The sequence below is a fragment of the Bufo gargarizans genome, chromosome 8, assembly GCF_014858855.1.
Source record: "Bufo gargarizans isolate SCDJY-AF-19 chromosome 8, ASM1485885v1, whole genome shotgun sequence".
NCBI lineage: Eukaryota > Metazoa > Chordata > Amphibia > Anura > Bufonidae > Bufo > Bufo gargarizans.
The window spans coordinates 47,694,231-47,714,035 of record NC_058087.1 but is presented as its reverse complement, the minus strand read 5'-3'; the positions used below and the strand labels follow the sequence as shown (position 1 = coordinate 47,714,035).

The following is a 19,805-nucleotide window of genomic DNA, read 5'->3' as shown; positions in this document are numbered from 1 at the left end:
ATAACTGATGGGGATAAATAGTGCAGTGTATGTTTCTCTCCATTCTGAACATCGCTCTGAGTTATAGCCCATACGCATGTATGGGACTACCTAAGAAGATAGAAAAACCTTAAAAGGAACCTGTCATCAACTTTATGCTGACCTCACTGAGGGCAGCATAAAGTAGTGACGGAAATGCTGATTTCAGCGGCGTGTCATTCATGACCTAAAAAAAGTAAGTGGTTGCCGAGAACCAGCATCATAATCATTGCAGCCCAGGCCTTAAAGAGTCAAATCTACCTGAGAAGAGTCCTGGTTAATCATATCTCCTGCTCTCTCACCCATCTGCTGATAATTTGCAGTTCTCTCCTAGAGAGAGAGGGAGAAAACTAGGTAGAAGACTGTCAGTCATCAGCAGGTGGGCAGGAAGAGCAGGAATTCATGAATAACCAGGACTCTTCTCAGGTGGCCATGACTCTTTTCCAGGCCTGGGCTGCAATGTTTGTGATGTTGGTTCGTGGCAACCACTTGCCCTTATTAAATTACAGACCAATGAAATCCACTCGCCAGTCTCTACTTTATGCTGCCTTTAATCCCTTTAATGTATAACACTGAGCTATAGAGTCTACCTTTACTGACTATTTTATTTTTTATTCTTTAGTTGCAAAATCCAGACTGGAAACCAGATTTTGGGGAGGCAGTCTTTGTTCCCAGCTGGGGGGCAACTGTGACAGGAGCCCGGAAATTTCTCATAGCATACAATATAAATCTGCTGACTACTAAAGAGCTAGCTCATCGTATAGCGCTTAATATTCGAGAAGGTGGTCGTGGGAAAGACCAGGTTAGTAGTGCAGTGTCCTGAAATACACTGCAAAGCATTGAAAGTGTTAATATCACTGTATTTCATGTATTATGTGCATGTACTATAAATCCCATGAGGTTGTATAGGGAGGTCCCATGAGGCTAGTCGGGGCTGGCTCCACCCTTCCTCTCTAGGAGGAAGATTCTGGAGTTTATGGCTGCCTTCAGAGGATAGAACACCTCGGAGCAGCTTTTGTAGGGAGATTCCATTCCACTACAGCCCACAGGCAACTTGTGTGCCAGCCTTCAGAACGGAAAAGCTCTATAGAAGGCTTAGCCGACAGAAAGCGATTGTGGCAAAGAAGGTAATGGCCGCTAATCTGCCTACAGCATCCTCTGCATGTGGTGGAAACACTGTAAGCTACAAGTTGCCCACCATAACCAAAGGACAGAATAGCTCCCTGTTCAGTGACTGTAATCCCCTGAGGATACTGTGGATATCATATACTTGTGTTTTATATCTGATGATAAAGTGCATCCCTTTTAGGCCAGGAAAAGGAGAGATTGACTAGTCAGAGAGAAGCTAGCCTCCATATACAATCTTTACAGTCGATTCGAGTAGTTCGCAAAGGCTGCATTTCATGTAAATGGTGCTAGTGTGGATCAACTGCTGGCTGACTTCATAAAAATACATAAAATTTGTTATACCAGCACTGGTCTCATCATTATACCACACTACATTTGCACCACAAGCTGCTGGCGTTACGAAAGCCAGGACTTTGCCTTGCACCGTAAAACGGCAACATCAAGGGCCCCTTAACCTCCATTACGCAGAACCAGGGCTCTCTTCAGGTCACTGCACTCTGGCCCAGGAAGCTTCAGGAAACCTTGAGTAGGACTACTGCACCCATCCGGCCACCCACACACACTCGCGTGCGCCCCTGTGGCCCGGTCACTGCAGTAGGAAACCTCTGTGATGTGTAAAGAATAAATGTGCAAGCTGCACTATGACTTCATGTAACCTGGATGAAATTGACCGCTCCCAGGAGGCTACTGCAGTCACTTTGCCAATATGTTGCTGAGATTAGAAAATTCTTATTTAAATAGATTTTGTCACCAGACAATTTACTGATAACCAAGCACAATGCATTGAAGGGCTAGCTCAGCTGAATGTAATGATACCTTTCACTTAGTGATCCTTTGCTTTATTCTGGAGAAAAAGCACTTTTAATCCATATGTAACTACACAGTTAAGTGCACTGAGGGCGGACCCAATCCACTCTGTGCACTCTTGTTCTTCTGGCTTACTCCACCAACGCCTCCTTCTTGATTGACAAGGCCATAATTTTGCATAGTCCTTCCACCCTGCCAATCAAAGAGGGAGGGGCTGGCAGAGGGAGTAAGGGTGCACAAAGTGACTTGGGCCCTCCCTCATTGCACTTAACTGGTCATTTGCATAAGGATTAAAATACCTATTCTCCAGCATGTAACCGATCACGAAGTGAAAGGTTTCATTACTTTCTCCTGGGCTAGCCCTATAAGGCATTGTTCCTGGTGTAAGTGAATTTTCTGGTTACCGACTCTCATTAAAGGCATTTCCAGGATTAGGAAAACATGGCCGCCTTTTCCAGACATGGCACCACCTCGTTCACAGGTTGTGTGCAGTATTGCAGCACTACCCCATTGACTCCAGTGGAGATAAGCTTCAAGACCAGACGCAACCCATGGACAGAGGTGGTGCTGTTTTTGAAAGAAAGCAGCCCTGTTTTCTAATCCTGGACAGCTCCTTTAAGCCATTAAGGGGTTACGGTATATGTTGACATTTGGAGTAAAATTGTAAATTTAAAGAAGGTTGGATAAAATTGCTTCCTGTGTAGTGGTCACTTTTTATGTAATTTTTAAGAAATTATAACCTGTGATTTTTATGACTTCAGCCTGGACGACTCAAGAAAGTGCAGGCAATTGGCTGGTATCTGCAAGAAGAGAATCTGGCACAAGTGTCAGCAAACCTATTGGATTATGAGATTACGCCTCTTCACATGGTGTATGAAGAAACGCAAAAAGATGCCAAGGTGCTTTGGTCTTAATTTTCTGCCCAAAGCCACATAGAGTTTAATAGGTTTAGCTAAACTGCTTTGTCTGGTTTCAGGAGTTAAACCTCCCCATTCTTGGCTCCCAGCTGGTGGGTTTAGTGCCCCTTCAAGCATTGCTGGCTTCTGCAGAATATTATATTAAAGAAGAAAACCTTTTCATATTGGAAGAAGAACACAAAATTAGACTGGTAAGGTTTGCCCTGACTATAGAGGCCAGGCCTAACAGTTTGTTCCTTGCTTTTCATTTTTCTTGGTAGCAGGGCAGCATTTCCAGGGCAAATGATAGCTGAGCATGCATGTGGTGGTGTGGTCATCTGTATGCTTAAAATGTCTTGAAGGTTATTAACAGACTTGGATTGGACTCTCTGGCCCCCTTTGAACCTCGGAAAAGAATTATAGAGTGAGTGGACTTACTTTTATTTGTTGCTCTTCTGTATTCCACCTACCATACATTAAATGGGTTGTCTCATTTGAGACATTGGGGGCATATCACTCGGATATGCCCCCATTGTCTGATAAGCTGGGACCCGCACTTATATCAAGAACTGAGCGGGCCAAAATGGTAGTTGGAGGACTCCGGCTTTAGTTTTAGTGTTTATACTGTGTCTATTACAGGTATCTCGTCCAAGATGACTTCTCTGGGGCACTTATCACAAAGACTTTGAAAGGGTTTGTGCACAGTGTGGGTGCACGGACCCCGACCCCTGGTGGAGGCTCTGTATCTGCTGCCGTGTCAGCTATGGTAAGTACAACGGATGGGAGCAATTGAGATTATAGTGATTTACAAAGTTAGAAAATTCATCTGATTGAACATTAGTATAATTCTACTGACAAATATCCTTTTGCAATTTCAAGATCTGTTTTCTTTCAATGAATTAGAATATTCATGTTGACTTCCTGATGCCGAAATGCATTACATACATTTAGAAATGTCATTGAGAATTTTCAACAGTTGTATCCAGCCTACCCAAATCTCTGAGCAGCACAAACTTCCCTTGCTGATTTATCTAGATCAGGGATCAGTAACCTTAGGCACTCCAGCTGCTGTGAAATTACAACTCCCAGCATGCAAACGTGGTCGGCTGTTCTGACAACTCTCATAGACCTTAATAGAGCATTCTGGGAGTTGTCGTTTCAGAACATCTGGAGTGCCAGAGGTTGCTGATCCTTGATCTAGATCATGGGTCTCAAACTTGGACGGGTATATGGGCTCCACATAGAATATTTTATTTTTTTATTTTTTTACAGTTGACAGGCTGTTCCTCCCTGCAGCGCCCCTGCAGTTCTAATGCACTCCAGAAGTTAAAGGGAACCTGTCACCTGAATTTTGTGTATAGAGCTGAGGACATGGGTTGCTAGATGGCCACCAGCACATCCGCAATACCCAGTCCCCATAGCTCTGTGTGCTTTTATTGTGTAAAAAAAAAGATTTGATACATATGCAAATTAACCTGAGATGAGTCCTGTCCCTGACTCATCTCACGTACAGAACTCATCTCAGGTTAATTTGCATATGTGTCAAATCGTTTTTTTTTACACAATAAAAGCACACAGAGCTATGGGGACTGGGTATTGCAGATAGTGCTAGCAGCCATCTAGAAACCCATGTTCTCAGCTCTATACACAAAATCCAGGTGACAGGTTCCCTTTAAATCCTCCTGTAGTGACTATGTATGATGCCCCCTGTAGTGCATTGGCCTGTATTAATGCCCCCTGTGTAGTTTCCCCAGTACTGCTGAAATATAATACTTGAATCCCATTCTCTGCCTGCTGCTGTTTGATGCAGGTCACATCCCGTCACAAGGACATCACCTCAACTTCCTGCACCAGGTCATAGGCAGCACAATGACATAGTAACATGGTAACATAGTACATAAGGCCGAAAAAAGACATTTGTCCATCCAGAGGAAGGCAGCAAAAACCTGTGAGGTAGAAGCCAATTTTCCTCACTTTAGGGGAATAAAAAATTCCTTCCCGGCTCCAATCGGGCAATCGGAATAACTCCCTGGATCAACGACCCCTCTCTAGTAGCTATAGCCTGTAATATTATTACACTCCAGAAATACATCCAGGCCCCTCTTGAATTCCTTTATTGTACTCACCATCACCACCTCCTCAGGCAGAGAGTTCCAGAGTCTCACTGCTCTTACCTTAAAGAATCCTCTTCTATGTTTGTGTACAAACCTTCTTTCCTCCAGACGCAGAGGATGTCCCCTCGTCAGTCACAGTCCTGGGAATCAACAGATGATGGGATAGATCTCTGTACTGACCCCTGATCTATTTATACATAGTAATTAGATCTCCCCTCAGTCGTGTTTTTTTCTAAAGTGAATAACCCTAATTTTGATCTTTCAGGGTACTGTAGTTGCCCCATTCCAGTTATTACTTTAGTTGCCCTCCTCTGGACCCTCTCCAGCTCTGCTATGTCTGCCTTGTTCACTGGTGCCCAGAACTGTACACAGTACTCCATGTGTGGTCTGACTAGTGATTTGTAAAGTGGTAGGACTATGTTCTCATCACGGGCAGCTATGCCCCTTTTGATGCAATCCATTATCTTATTGGCCTTGGCAGCAGCTGCCTGACACTGGTTTTTGCAGTTTAGTTTTGCTGTTTATTAAAATCCCTAGATCCTTTTCCATGTCAGTGTTACTGAGTGTTTTACCATTTAGTATGTACGGGTGACTTGCATTATTCCTTCCCATGTGCATAACTTTACATTTGTCAGTGTTAAACCTTATCTGCCCAAGCCTCCAGTCTATCCAGATCCCTCTGTAGTAGTATACTGTCCTCTTCAGTGTTAATTGCTTTACACAGTTTAGTGTCATCTGCGAAAATTGATATTTTACTATGCAAGCCTTCTACAAGATCATTAATAAATATATTGAAGCGAATAGGGCCCAATACTGACCCCTGAGGTACCCCACTAGTGACAGTGACTCAATCTGAGTGTGTACCATTAATAACCACCCTCTGTCTTCTATCATTGAGCCAGTTACTTACCCACTTACAGACGTTTTCTCCCAATCCGAGCATTCTCATTTTATATACTAACCTTTTATGCGGTACAGTGTCAAATGCTTTGGAGAAGTCCAGATATCTGACATCCATTGATTCGCCGCTGTCAAGTCTAGAACTTACCTCCTCATAGTGCAGCATGCCAGACCTGCAGGGTATAGCGAGAGTGAGGTCACGGTTATGGGCAATCGAGGGTTACTCACTTTTTAGAGGGGAACACTGGGCAGGCATGCCACAGTGAAGGAGAGGTAGACACTAGTTCCTCTGGGGCACACTCTGGATGTAGGGACCAGGCCTGATGGTATGTGAGGTGCCCTGGATGTTGTAGGTGTTTTGAGTGCCTTAGGTAAGGTCCCTTTAAGAATCGTCACGCCAGTGCCTGTAACGGTGGCACACCGGTTTGAAGGAGGATTAATGGAGTACACAGATGGTAAACCAAACGTTGCTTTACTTTAGGAAACAGTCCAACTTTATACAAGCAGTTGCAGTGGTGTATAATGCAGTCCTTTTATAGTACATATGCACAGCAGGTTTACTTCACAGCACAGCAGGTTTCAATCTTGCAAGATACTTGGAGGGTATACCTTTTTTTTTTTTTTTTTTTTTTTTCAATGAAACGTTAAAAAAAGTCTATTTCATGGAAAAAGAAAAGAATAATGAGGCATAAGTACCTTGAAATATTGTTAACCACTTAAGGACCACAGGTTTATACCCCCCTAGTGACCAGGCCCTTTTTTACAAATCGGCACTCCACAACTTTAGCAGTTTATTGCTCAGTCATGCAACTTACCACCCAAATGAATTTTACCTCCTTTTCTTCTCACTAATAGAGCTTTCATTTGGTGGTATTTCATTGCTGCTGACATTTTTACTTTTTTTGTTATTAATCGAAATATAACGATTCAGTTGTAAAATTTTGCAAAAAAAACGACATCCATATATAAATTTTTCGCTAAATTTATTGTTCTACATGTCTTTGATTAAAAAAAAAAATGTTTCTGTAGAAAAAAAAATGGTTTGGGTAAAAGTTATAGCGTTTACAAACTATGGTACAAAAATGTGAATTTCCGCTTTTTGAAACGGCTCTGACTTTCTGAGCACCTGTCATGTTTCCTGAGGTTCTACAATGCCCAGACAATAGAAAAACCCCACAAATGACCCCATTTCGGAAAGTAGACACCCTAAGGTATTCGCTGATGGGCATAGTGAGCTCATAGAAGTTTTTATTTTTTGTCACAAGTTAGCGGAAAATGATTTATTTTTTACTTACAAAGTCTCATATTCCACTAACTTGTGATAAAAAATTCTAGGAACTCGCCATGCCCCTCATGGAATACCTTGGGGTGTCTTCTTTCCAAAATGGGGTCACTTGTGGGGTAGTTATACTGCCCTGGCAATTTAGGGGACCATATGCGTGAGAAGTACCGTATTTTTCGCCGTATAAGACGCACCGGCGTATAAGACGCACCTAGGTTTTTGGGGAGGAAAATAAGAAAAAAAATATTTTGAACTAATTGTGGTCTGTGGGTGATGCACTGTTATGGGGATCTGTGGATGACGCACTGTTATGGGGGATCTGTGGGTGACACTTATAGGGGATCCTCTCTGGATGGCGCTGTTATGAGGATCTGTGTATGACAGTTATGGGGGGGATCTGTGGATGACACATATATAGCATCTTATGCTATGTGTCATCCACAGATCCCCTCCATAAGTGTGGGGGTCGCATTTGCTTTTATAATGGGGGTGGGGGTCGCATCTGCATTTATAATGACAGCGGGGCCCGTGCAGTGACTGTATTCTACTACACGGGCCCCGCTTACTGTACAATCATATCCCTAATGCCGTAGTTAATTGTTGTGTGCACTGCATGTAAAAGCATAATGAGCGATGATGAGCGCTATTACTTACAATTAGAAGCGCTTGCCGTTCGGAGCAGGGAGGAGGGAGGAGGCAGGAGGCAGGCCGGGAGGACGGGCGCTGGCAGTGTGAGTCATCCGTCATGCGCCCACGCCGCCTGCTTCATTCATGAAGCAGGCGGCGCAGGCGCGTGACGTATGACTCACACTGCCAGCGCCCGTCCTCCCGGCCTGCCTCCTGCCTCCTCCCTCCTCCCTGCTCCGAACGGCAAGCGCTTCTAATTGTAAGTAATAGCGCTCATCATCGCTCATTATGCTTTTACATGCAGTGCACACAACAATTAACTACGGTATTAGGGATATGATTGTACAGTAAGCGGGGCCCGTGTAGTAGAATACAGTCACTGCACGGGCCCCGCTGTCATTATAAATGCAGATGCCGCCCCCAGCCCCTCCTCCCTCACAGCTGATATACCCGCCGCACGGCATCGCGGCGGGTGTATCATTGAAAACTAAGCAAAATCGGCTACATTCGCCGTATAAGACGCACTGCTATTTTCCCCCCACTTTTGGGGGGGGAAAAGTGCGTCTTATACGGCGAAAAATACGGTAGTTTGAAATCAAAATCTGTAAAAAAATGGCTGGTGAAATCCTAAAGGTGCTCTTTGGAATGTGTGCCCCTTTGCCCACCTAGGCTGCAAAAAAGTGTCACACATCTGGTATCGCCGTACTCAGGAGAAGTTGGGGAATGTGTTTTGGGGGGTCATTTTACATATACCCATGCTGGGTGAGAGAAATATCTTGGCAAAAGACAACATTTCCCATTTTTTTTATACAAAGTTGGCATTTGACCAAGATATTTATCTCACCCAGCATGGGTATATGTAAAATGACACCCCAAAACACATTCCCCAACTTCTCCTGAGTACGGCGATACCACATGTGTGACACTTTTTTGCAGCCTAGATGCACAAAGGTGCCCAAATTCCTTTTAGGAGGGCATTTTTAGACTTTTGGATCCCAGACTTCTTCTCACGCTTTAGGGCCCCTAAAAAGCCAGGGCAGTATAAATACCCCACATGTGACCCCATTTTGGAAAGAAGACACCCCAAGGTATTCAATGAGGGGCATGGCGAGTTCATAGAAAAAAACATTTTTGGCATAAGTTAGCGGAAATTGATTTTTTTTTAGTTTTTTTTCTCACAAAGTCTCAATTTCCGCTAACTTGGGTCAAAAATTTAAAACTTTAATGGACTCAATATGCCCCTCAGCGAATACCTTGGGGTGTCTTCTTTCCAAAATGGGGTCAGTTGTGGGGTGTTTGTACTGCCCTGGCATTTGAGGGTCTCCGCAATCATTACATGTATGGCCAGCATTAGGAGTTTCTGCTATTCTCCTTATTTGAGCATACAGGTTATGAGATTTTTTTTTTTCCGTTCAGCCTCTGGGCTGAAAGGAAAAAAATGAACGGCACAGATTTCTTCATTCGCATCGATCAATGTGGATGAAAAAATCTCTGCCCAAAAAAAAGAGGGGAAAGGCGTCTGCCAGGACATAGGAGCTCCACCCAACATCCATACCCACTTAGCTCGTATGCCCTGGCAAACCCGATTTCTCCATTCACATCAATCGATGTGGATGAATAAATCATTGCCGGGATTTTTTATATTTTTTTATATATACAAAGTGTTTGCCAAAGCATAGGAACGCCGCCTCCTCCTCCTCAGCTCGTATGCCTTGGCAAACGTATCTGTTACTGCAGAGGAGAAATCTCGTCTTGCAGCGCCGCATACACTGACTTTTGTGTAATCTGACAGCAGCGCAATGCTTCTGTCAGAATGCACATCAGTGCTGCAGCTGCTTGATCGCTTGGTCCACCTAGAAGGTAAAAAAAAAAAAAAAAAAAAACAGGCCGCAACGCAATAAATTTATTAACATTAACTTTTATAAACTTTTGAAACAGAACAATAACTTTTTTGCTTACCGGTGTTTTTTTTTTTTTTTTTTTGTTTCGTTTTTTTTTTTTACCTTTATTGAACAAACCTCTCCTTCCCCATGGGACAATGTGCAAAGCGCAAATCGCCCAGAGATGCGGCGAAGTACATTATGCACTTTGTCCCAGGTGAAAGGAGAGGTTTGTGGCAGCTCTGTGTGAAAGGGCCCTAAGATCCCTGTGTGCCTGTCCTGTGTACGCAATCCCTATGCTAATAGTGTACCTGAGTGTGGAACTTGCGGAAACACTCCCCTATGCATAGGGCAGGCTGGTCAGGACAAAAAAAGGTGGTGTCACGCCTTATTCCACCCCTGCTACAGACACGACATCTTTTTCTTGTGGAACGTTGAGTTGGGGTACTAGGATAGACAGACGGGAAGTGTCTGCCATGTAGCCGGCTCACTACATCAGGGCCTTGGGGCACGGACCCTCCTGGATACAGGATTTCCGAAATGATCTCTTCCTGGAATTTTAGGAAGGATCCTGTTCTCCCAGCCTTACTATAGAGACCAAAACTATTGTACATCGCCAATTGGATCAAATAAACAGACACCTTCTAAAACTAAATAGGGAGCCAACATCTGGTCATTGAAGTCCACCCCTCCCATGTGAAGGTTATAGTCGTGGACAGAGAGGGGTTTCACAATGACTCCAGTTGCCCGTTCAATTTGGACAGTCGTGTCTGCGTGAATGGTGGACAGAAGGTAAACGTCCCTCTTGTCCCTCCACTTCACCGCGAGCAGTTCTTGGTCACACAAGGCAGCCCTCTCCCCCCGTGCAAGTCGGGTACTAACGAGCCGTTGGGGGAAGCCCCGGCGACTAGGTCGCGCGGTGCCACAGCATTGAATTCCGACTAGATGTAAGTGCCGAAAGAGGGCCACGCTTGAGTAAAAATTGTCCACGTATAAGTGGTACCCCTTGTGGAGTAAGGGTGACACCAAGTCCCAGACAATCTTGCCACTGCTCCCCAGGTAGTCAGGACATCCGACCGGCTCCAGTTTTGAGTCTTTTCCCTCATAGACCCTAAAACGATATGTATAGCCTGTGGCCCTTTCACAGAGCTTATACAGTTTGACCCCACAGCGCTTGCTGGGGATGTACTGTTTTATGCCAAGGCGCCCGGTAAAATGTACTAGGGACTCGTCTATGCAGATGTTTTGATTAGGGGTATACGCATCTGCAAATCTGGATGACAAATGGTCTGAGGGGCCGAATTTTATGGAGCCGGTCATAAGCAGGGTGGCCTCTTGGATGACAGGTGCTATTGTCCGTAAAATGCATAAAGCACATGATGGCCTCAAAACGTGCCCTAGACATTGCAGCAGAGAACATGGGCATGAAATATATTGGGTCTTTAGACCAATATGACCGCAATACATTTTTTTTAGTTAGACCCATGCTGAGAAGGCCCAAAAAAAATTTAAACTCGGAAACTGACTGGTTTCCACCGGAAAGGCTGGGCATAGAAGCTTTCCGGATTGGCGGTAATAAACTGTGTGGCGTAGCGGTTGGTTTCTGCCACAACTAGGTCATAGAGATCCGCGGTGAAGAACGGCTCAAAAAACTGAAGGGCCGATCCTAAATGAGCAGTCTCCACGCGAACTCCAGACTGGGCGGTGAAAGGGGGCAATACGGGTGCGGCGGAATCGGGGGATTGCCAATTAGGATTTGCCAGCACCTCTGGGAGACTAAGGGTTCTACGGGCCTGTGAACACGGTGGCTGCGACAGGGGAGTTATTGCACGTGCCACCGTACCAGCTGGAACTGCCCTTCTGGTGCTCGCCACTTCACCAGGGAATACGGCAGTGCTGGTAGAAGGTCCAGGCTGTGCTGCGCTGCTGGTGTATGCCGCACCATAAACAAGATCAGCGCTAGCACCACTCTGCTGCAAATGAGGATCATCATGCAGGGTAGGCAGAACTCTTACATGGGATCGGGTACGTCTGGCCGTAGCAGGGACCTCTACCTCGTCATCCTCACTAGCGGTTAGAGTGCGACTGCTGTCTACAGGTTCATATTCTGAACCACTGGATTCAGCGGATGAGGCGTCCCCATCGCTTTCATCCATCACGGCCAGAATCCTGTAGGCCTCTTCAGCGGAATACCCCTTGTTTGACATTTTGGGTTCACTAAATTTAGGGGGTATTCCTCTGAGACTACCCGGGAAAAAGATCAAACCTGCTTAGTAAAAGGGAGTGCTTGCGAAGTAAAGCTGCGATTGCTAATAAAGATCCAAAAAGCTCAAAAGTGATCTTTATAGCGCCGCAGCGATTTTACGGTGTTTTTGCAGTGATCAGAAAAAAATAATTCTGTCACTGCGGCGGGGCGGACTGAACGCAAGTGTGCGCACAAGATCAGGCCTGATTGGGCGAACACTGCGTTTTTTGTAGCACCTAAGGTGACCCTAATGTACTTATATAGATCTGATTGCGATCAGTATTGATCACTTACAGATACTATATAGTACTAGTGCTGATTAGCGACAGCGATGGCGCTAATCAGCGACTAATCGGTGACTGCGGTGCGGTGGGCGCTAAACAACCTAGCAAGTAGCTAACTACCTGGCAGGGATGAGGGACCCTTACAGGGGGGGTGATCAATGACAGGGGGGTGGACAAGGGGGTGATCAGGGAGTCTAATATGGGTGATCAGGTGCTAAATAAGGGGTTAATAAATGACAGGGTAATATCTAATGTGTGGTGTTTGGTGCTACTTACTGAGCTGCCTGTGTCCTCTGGTGGTCGATCCAAGCGAAAGGGACCACCAGAGGACCAGGCAGCAGTTATATCAGACGCTATTTTCAAAATAGCGTCTGACACAACCATTTCATTGGACGATTCAAAAATCTACAGCCTGCCAGCCAATGATCGCGGCCGGCAGGCTGCAGATGAACTTGTGCACTATGCGTTCCTGTGAACGCGCGTTCACAGGAAATCTCGGCTCACGCGAGATGACGCCAATCGGCGTTAGCGTAGCCTGGGAGCGCCGCAGAGATGACTCCTTTCGGCGTTAGCATAGCGGTAAGTGGTTAATAAAGCATATAAAAACACTTTTCCACCACATACAAATCTGTAAGAAATAAGTGGGAAGGACAATGGAGTTAACTTTTTTTGGTAGAACTTTTCAGTGACTTTTACTTGAGCTGGCATAGTTTTGTTTTTTTTTGCCAAAAAAATAAATAAATAAATATATATATATATATATATATATATATATATTATATTATATTATTCCAAATTAATTAAACCATGTCCCAGTCTTCCCACAGTTTACCCCATTTTAAATAGGATCCTCTTTGTTTATACAGAATCCTCTCATAGCTTTTCACTTTCTCGACCAAGGCCAACCAATTACTGCAATCTGGAGCGGAGGAGCTAAACCATAGTCTGGAGACAAGAAGCCTGGCCAAGAACATAACCTTAATCAATAATTGACGTTTTATGGGCTGATAATTAACCTCCGATAAGTCTCCCAGGACCCATATCCTGGGAGACAGAGGAACAACAATGTTAAGTTTACGAGCCAAGGTGGTCTGGACCGATCTCCAGTAGCTACCCACCATTGGGCAGTCCCAAAACAGGTGTAAGTGATCTGCCTCGGAGTCGCCACAACGTGGGCAATCGGAGGAGGCTCTAAGTCCTCTTCTATATAACCACATAGGTGTCACATATATTTTGTGCAAAATGTTAAATTGTACGACAGTGTGATTTAAAATTATGTGAAACATATTTTAAACTTTCCCCTATGTTCTCCCAATCTGGGGGACCCACCTCTAAAAGTAACAAAGACCAGGACTTCTGTCCTGGAGAAAGAAGACCCAAAAAAAAAAAGATTCATTAAGTGTCTATAGCAATGTGATATTTTAATTTTCGTGGCAGCTTTCTTAATAATTAAATCGTGTAAGAATTCAGGAGTATCTATAAAAAAAAGGTGACTATTCAGAGTGCTAGAAAGTGCAGACCTCAATTGGAAATATGCGTACCAGGCCACCTCACCCAAATTTGCCCTTTGCCCTAATTCCATCGGGGGCAGAATTTGTCCACCACTAACCACCTGATGTAAGTACTGAACATTCTTGGTCCTCAAATACTGGCAGCAATTCAAGTCCCTTAAATTCAAAAGCTTTGGATTATGCCACAATTGGGTGCAAATAAGTGATGCCTTAACTCCACACCAGCTCCTAATAACCCGCCAGGTCTTTATAGCCATTCTGCAGAAAAGTGTATACCCGGTCTGTATATTTGATAGGTAGTCGGACTCCAATACAGTATCTGTATAACCTGAGTCTTTCACCACTTTATTGCAAAAACGGCTATTTTCCCAGTCATTAAAAAGGCAGAGTTGAGAGGCCATAAAATAACCCCTAAAATAGGGGAGGTTAAGGCCTCCCTGGTTATAAGGCATGGAGAAATAAAGCGCCTTCAATCTAACACGCTTCCTCCCCCATAGTAGGTCGTTAAGCATCCGCTCTATCAGTCAAAAATACTTATCTGCAATCCATACAGGCGAGTTGCGCAGGACATAAAGAACCTGGGGCAGTACTACCATTTTTATTAAAGAAATTCTGTCAGCTCTTGTATGCAGAATTTTTTGCCATATCTTGATTTTAGCCCTCAGCTTTATCAGCAGGGGAATCGAGTTAAGTTGTAGGTATTCCTGAGGTTTAAACTGAAATCCCCAGGTACTTTATTGATTCAGAGACTGTTAACTGGTTATCCCAATCGCCTCGCAGCTCGTCTATAGGGAGGAGAACAGTCTTCTCCCAATTGATCTCCAGGCCAGACGGAGCAGAAAAAAACCCAACCAAATCCATTATGCGAGGGAGAGTGGTTTCTGTTTGATGAAGAAAAACCAAGATGTCATCTGCGTAAAGATACACGGTCATGCTTCCCCATTATACCGAAGCCGGCCACCTGCAGATCCTGCCTTATACTGGCTGCTAAGGGTTCAATATAAATATTGAACAAAAGAGGGGAGAGAGGACCGCCTTGGCGGGTGCCTCTTCCTAGGGTGAAGCTCTCTGTGATCGTATCATTAATCCTGATCCTAGCAGCTGGGGAGCTATATAATAACTGAACCATCGCCATAAATCTAGGGCCAAAGCCCATTTTTTTTCATCACCTCCCAGAGAAAAGCCCACTACACCCTGTCGAAGGCTTTGGTGGCATCCAACGACAGGATGGAGCGGGCACCGCACCCCGGGGACTGAATATTCATAAATAGCCTATGCAAATTATGATGGGTACCCCTTTTTGGCATAAAGCCATTTTGGTCTGGGTGGATAATAGTGGATATGACCCGTGAAAGCCTGTGTTTAGTAGCGAGATTGGTCTATAAGAGCTCATTTCTATCGGGTCCTTGTCCTTTTTAGGAATTAAAACAATAAGAGCCTCCATCATAGTGCATGGTAAGCTCCCTGCCTGTATTGCCTGGGAAAAGACCTCTAACAGCTGAGGAAGAATCACATCGCTGTACTTGCGGTAAACCTCATATGGAAGGCCATCCATCCCTGGCGACAAATTCCCCGAGACAGATCCCAAAGCCTCCTGGAGCTCCGAAAGAGAGAGCTCCTCTTCCAGATATTCTATTTGGGCTTCGTTTAAAGTAGAGAGTGAAATCCTCTCCAGGAACTGCGTCGCCAGGTCGGGTGACAGGCCAGAAGAGGGACTGTATACCTGAATAAAATATTGTAGAAAGGTGTCCCTGATTCCTTCTGGATCTGTTATAATTTCCCCCGCTCTATTGCGAATAGAGACAATAGATTGATTTTTCTTGTCTTGTTGTGTGATTATCCTAGCTAACAACCTACCAGGGCGTCAGACTCCGAAAAATATTTTAAGCCCTTGAAGAATACTCTATGATTTGCTTTCTCTGTTATATATTTATCCAAGGAGCAGCTGGCCTTCTGCATCTCTTCCCTGTTATACTCAGTGGGTTGACTAGTGAATCGCTCAGTTGTGCATGCAACAGCCTTGGCCAGTTCCTCCTGGCAGAGGGGCGATTCACCTCCCAAAAGGAGGATATCAATGATTTAGTGGACTGAAGATTATCCATAATAGTAAACCAATATGGATTCAACTTAAATCCTAGCCCCCTATTATCCTTGTTCTTCCCAGTGCAAACCTCAACCCGTACGGGTGAGTGGTCCGAAATTGTTCTTACCCCATATCGTATCTTACGGATGTTGCTCAGATTACTCTCATTAGTAAATGCTAAATCAATTCTAGACATTGCTCTACCGCCCCTGCTAACACAAGAATATACTCGCTTACCTCCGCCAAGATATTCCCATATATCCACCAGTCCAACCTCCAGGCAGAATTGTGGCAACGGGGAAGTACATAAATTCCTCACGCGTTCTGCATCTAATGTGAATCTATCTTTATTGGGGTCCATTACTGCATTAAAGTCCCCCATCAAAACTAGCCGACATTCTGATCTCCCTTCAAAAAAAAGTGTTAGCTGGATCAGTGGCTACATTGAGAAAGGCGGAGGTATATAAAAGAAAGCAAGGATATAACTATAGCCATACAGCTTACCATGCAAAAAGATAAATCTACCCTGGTCATCTATATAGGATTCTATAAGGGTAAAGTCCACAGAATTATGAATCAGAACTGAGACGCCCCTAGAAGAGCTACTAAAAGTAGAGTGATAAGATTGAGAATACCATCCCGTTGTCAAGCGGGACACGGTTTCTTTAGTAAGATGAGTTTCTACCATGCAGATAATTGCTGGAAGATATCTTTTAAGTGCATCCATAATAGCTTGTCTTTTGACCCTTTCCCCAAGCCCTCTGATATTCCAAGTTACAATTCTAGTGGACATACTTCACTGTAGCAAGAAAAAGACACAAAAACAAAAGAGAGAAGCCAATTATACGGACATTATTTCGCCTTGCCCTGTTTTCCAGATCCTCCAGCTTATTTTGTAATGATTGACTTTCTGAGGCCAGGAGCACGGTTTTGGATTTTAGCGTTTCCACATCGGTTTGCAAAGTCAACTATTTTTTCAACATTATAGACTCGCTCCCGGATATTTACAAGGTCTTCTCTTATTAAGGCAATATCACTCTGCACTGAACCCAGCTGGGTAGCCATCCCTTGCACTAAGGTGCCGTTATTTTCCACGGCGCACAAGATTTTATTCAAAACTGAAGGATCGTATTCGGTTCGCATTTGTGCAGAAAGACTTTCCTCTCCTGTCTCATGACCTGCCTCTACTGATCCGTCATCGGATAGTTCATCAGTTTGGGGAATTTTCGCAGATTTCTTTAAGTTCGCAGTCAATTTTGTTTTAGCTGTATTCTTTTCATTTGGGAAGGGTGATTTCAGGAACTTATCTATTTTATTCTCGGGGGTCTTAGACACCATCTTTACTGCGGAGGAATCCACTGACCGTTGCTTTGGGGCCATTTTCTCCCCCCCCTTTCCCCCCCCCTTTTCTCCTTTCCCCCCCCCCCCCTCTTTACTCCTCTTGTCCTCTTTCTTCCCCTTTTTCTCCCTTCCCTTGCTTTATCACCCTTCTATCCCCTCTTCTCCAGACACCACAAAGGGGAGCAAGACCAAAAAGATTTTACTGCGGTGTAGTGGGGTACTTAACAAAAAAAAAAAAGAGTCACAAACAACAGATAGCAATGTTCTCACGTGTCCAGCACAACCGCAATCCCAGTATGCGCCTCGAGCCTAACAGAGTCCAGGGCCGGCCAAAAACGGGGGGTGCGCGGAATCCTTGCTGGTCACCCGGATGGTTAAGTAAGCCAGGTGATGAGCCAGGAGATCTTCTCCAGAAATAACCATCCAGATGCCTGCCTCTAACCACAGATGAGAGCCCAGGTCGCTGAAATAGAAACTACATAGATGCCTGAAGTCCCGAGAATCACCAGCAGAGGGCAGGCAACAACAAGCCGAGGAGCAGCTGATTACAGGCGAGTGCCGCGCACCAGGGTAGAGAGCTGGAGACAGAGGAGAAGACCGCAGAATCCTCAAGGGGAAACCAAGAGGACGAACCCCCCAGGCAGCGACACCGGCCAGCAGCTAGTGGAACAGCCGGCAACCCAGCCAGCAGAGAGGGAGGTAAGCCGACACCGACGAAAATAAGCTAGGGAGCTGCCGCATTGAGGGCATCAGCTGTTTCGGCAGGAGCCTGGAGGGAGGAGGCTGGCGAGGAGGGAGAGCGAGACGCGTCGCTCACATCACGTCATCACGCCGGGTCTCCGAGCTGGCCTGGAGGGTATACAGTTAATGCTTTGCAGTACAATGCTGCTCTATCCCCACAGCTATTCTAGCTGGCTGGATCCCAAGGCCTGGATGCCTAATTGCTGGCTTGAATCCTTGGTGTATATAATCCTTCCTCCAGTATTGGCACTTGCTTTAAATATTACAGTACCTCTGCTTCTTAGCTGGATTCTCTGCTGGATGGGAAAGGTGGCTGCAGGTTTCTCCCAGGAGGTGCTCTCCTACTACTGGGGTGTCTCATCTGTGTTATCTGGATTACTGGTCTCCAGGCAGGCTGTACTCCTTCTAGCCTCCTGGTGCAACTAGAAACCAGGACTATCTAGCTGCATGTCAGGAGGAGGCCCTCAGCATATCTTGGGCTGGTGCCTTCTCACTTCTGTCTCCAGACTCCTGACTGACCTAACCCCTCCCTGTCTGGGCCTGGACATTTATACTAGGGGCTCCCTATCTCCCTCTAGTGTCTGGTATGTCTAACTACACCCAAATAGGCCTGCTGAATATCTAACAGGGGAAACATACAAATGTAAAAACACACAGGAAATACATTACAATGCATGGATAAATGTAATATCACTGTCCCTTGTGAGCAGAAGTAACACGTTACCCAATTGACCCTTGTGTAGTGCCCACTCCTACCTAGTGAGACACTACAATAGAAACTGATTTAAATTAGTTTGACATGACCGATCCCTCATGAAGCCATGCTGATATGGCGTTATTTGCTTATTTCCGTTGAGATGCTCTAACATAGCATCTCTCTCAGAAAACCTTCAAACAGTTTACACACAACAGATGTTAAACTTACCGGCCTATAGTTTCCAGGCTCTGTTTTTGGACCCTTTTTGAATATTGGCACCACATTTGCTATGCGCCAATCCTGTGGGACATTCCCTGTCAGTATAGAATCTGCAAATATCAGAAATAAGGGTCTGGCTATGACATTACTTAATTCCCTTTAGGATACGGGGGTGTATGCCATCCGGTCCTGGCGATTTTTTTTTTTTTTTTTTTTTTTTTTTTTTTGTCTATTTTAATCTTTAAGTCGCTGTTTTACTTCTTCCTGGGTCAGACAGGACACTTTTAATGGGGAATTTATTTTAACATTCAGCATTTCATCTGACAGTTTATTTTCCTCAGTGAATACATTGGAGAAAAAAGTATTTAACAGCTTTGCTTTCTCCTCGTCGCTGATCATGACATGATCATGAATGCCTGTGTCTGGATGTAGGCATTTGTAACTACATCATTCTGCCACCATGAGACCTGGCACAGGAGGTTGCAATGATAGAATGACCATCTCCTCCGCCATTCTATTGCCTCATTGGTTTCAGGCCTAGTGGCTGGTCGGGCACCACCTGAGAAGACATGTGGCCCCCCTGGTCTCAGATAACTGCCTCAGTGGCCAAACGCTGTTCTATACCCAGTACCACGGTTATATGGTCCAGATATTACATGCAATATCTGGACCCCGTAGTCAAAAGGGTAAGGCTCCTTGAGCTCTTTCACATGTATACTATGGGCCTGACCTGCAGTTCTGTTTACTTCAGGGGTTCCAAGAGGTACGGAGTTCTTGTGATCTGTGGTGGTCCCAATGGTAGGACCCCCACTGTTCTAATAGTTATCCCCTATCCTGTGGATAGAGGAAAACTTGTAAGTATTGGAAAATCGCCCTATTAACCTAATAGTGTTATGTCCACAGCATCCCCCCTATTAAAACTGTGCTTACCATTTGTTCCTTGCTATCATCGTTCTGCAGAAAAACAATCCACATGCAAATGAGGCTGAAGGTGCCCAGGGGCGGCGTTACAACGGCCGGTGCCCAGGCCCC

The 19,805-nt window shown here is 45.0% G+C and overlaps 1 protein-coding gene across 1 annotated transcript in view; it reads left to right on the top strand.

Moving 5' to 3' along the window:
• FTCD (formimidoyltransferase cyclodeaminase) overlaps nt 1-19,805 on the top strand; it is a 70,810-nt gene that overhangs the window by 37,864 nt on the left and 13,141 nt on the right. Inside the window, exons 5-9 of the mRNA XM_044305025.1 lie at nt 641-820; nt 2,715-2,852; nt 2,930-3,061; nt 3,212-3,273; nt 3,489-3,615. Of these exons, the coding sequence (XP_044160960.1) occupies nt 641-820; nt 2,715-2,852; nt 2,930-3,061; nt 3,212-3,273; nt 3,489-3,615 (639 nt within the window). The remainder of the gene's footprint in view (nt 1-640; nt 821-2,714; nt 2,853-2,929; nt 3,062-3,211; nt 3,274-3,488; nt 3,616-19,805) is intronic.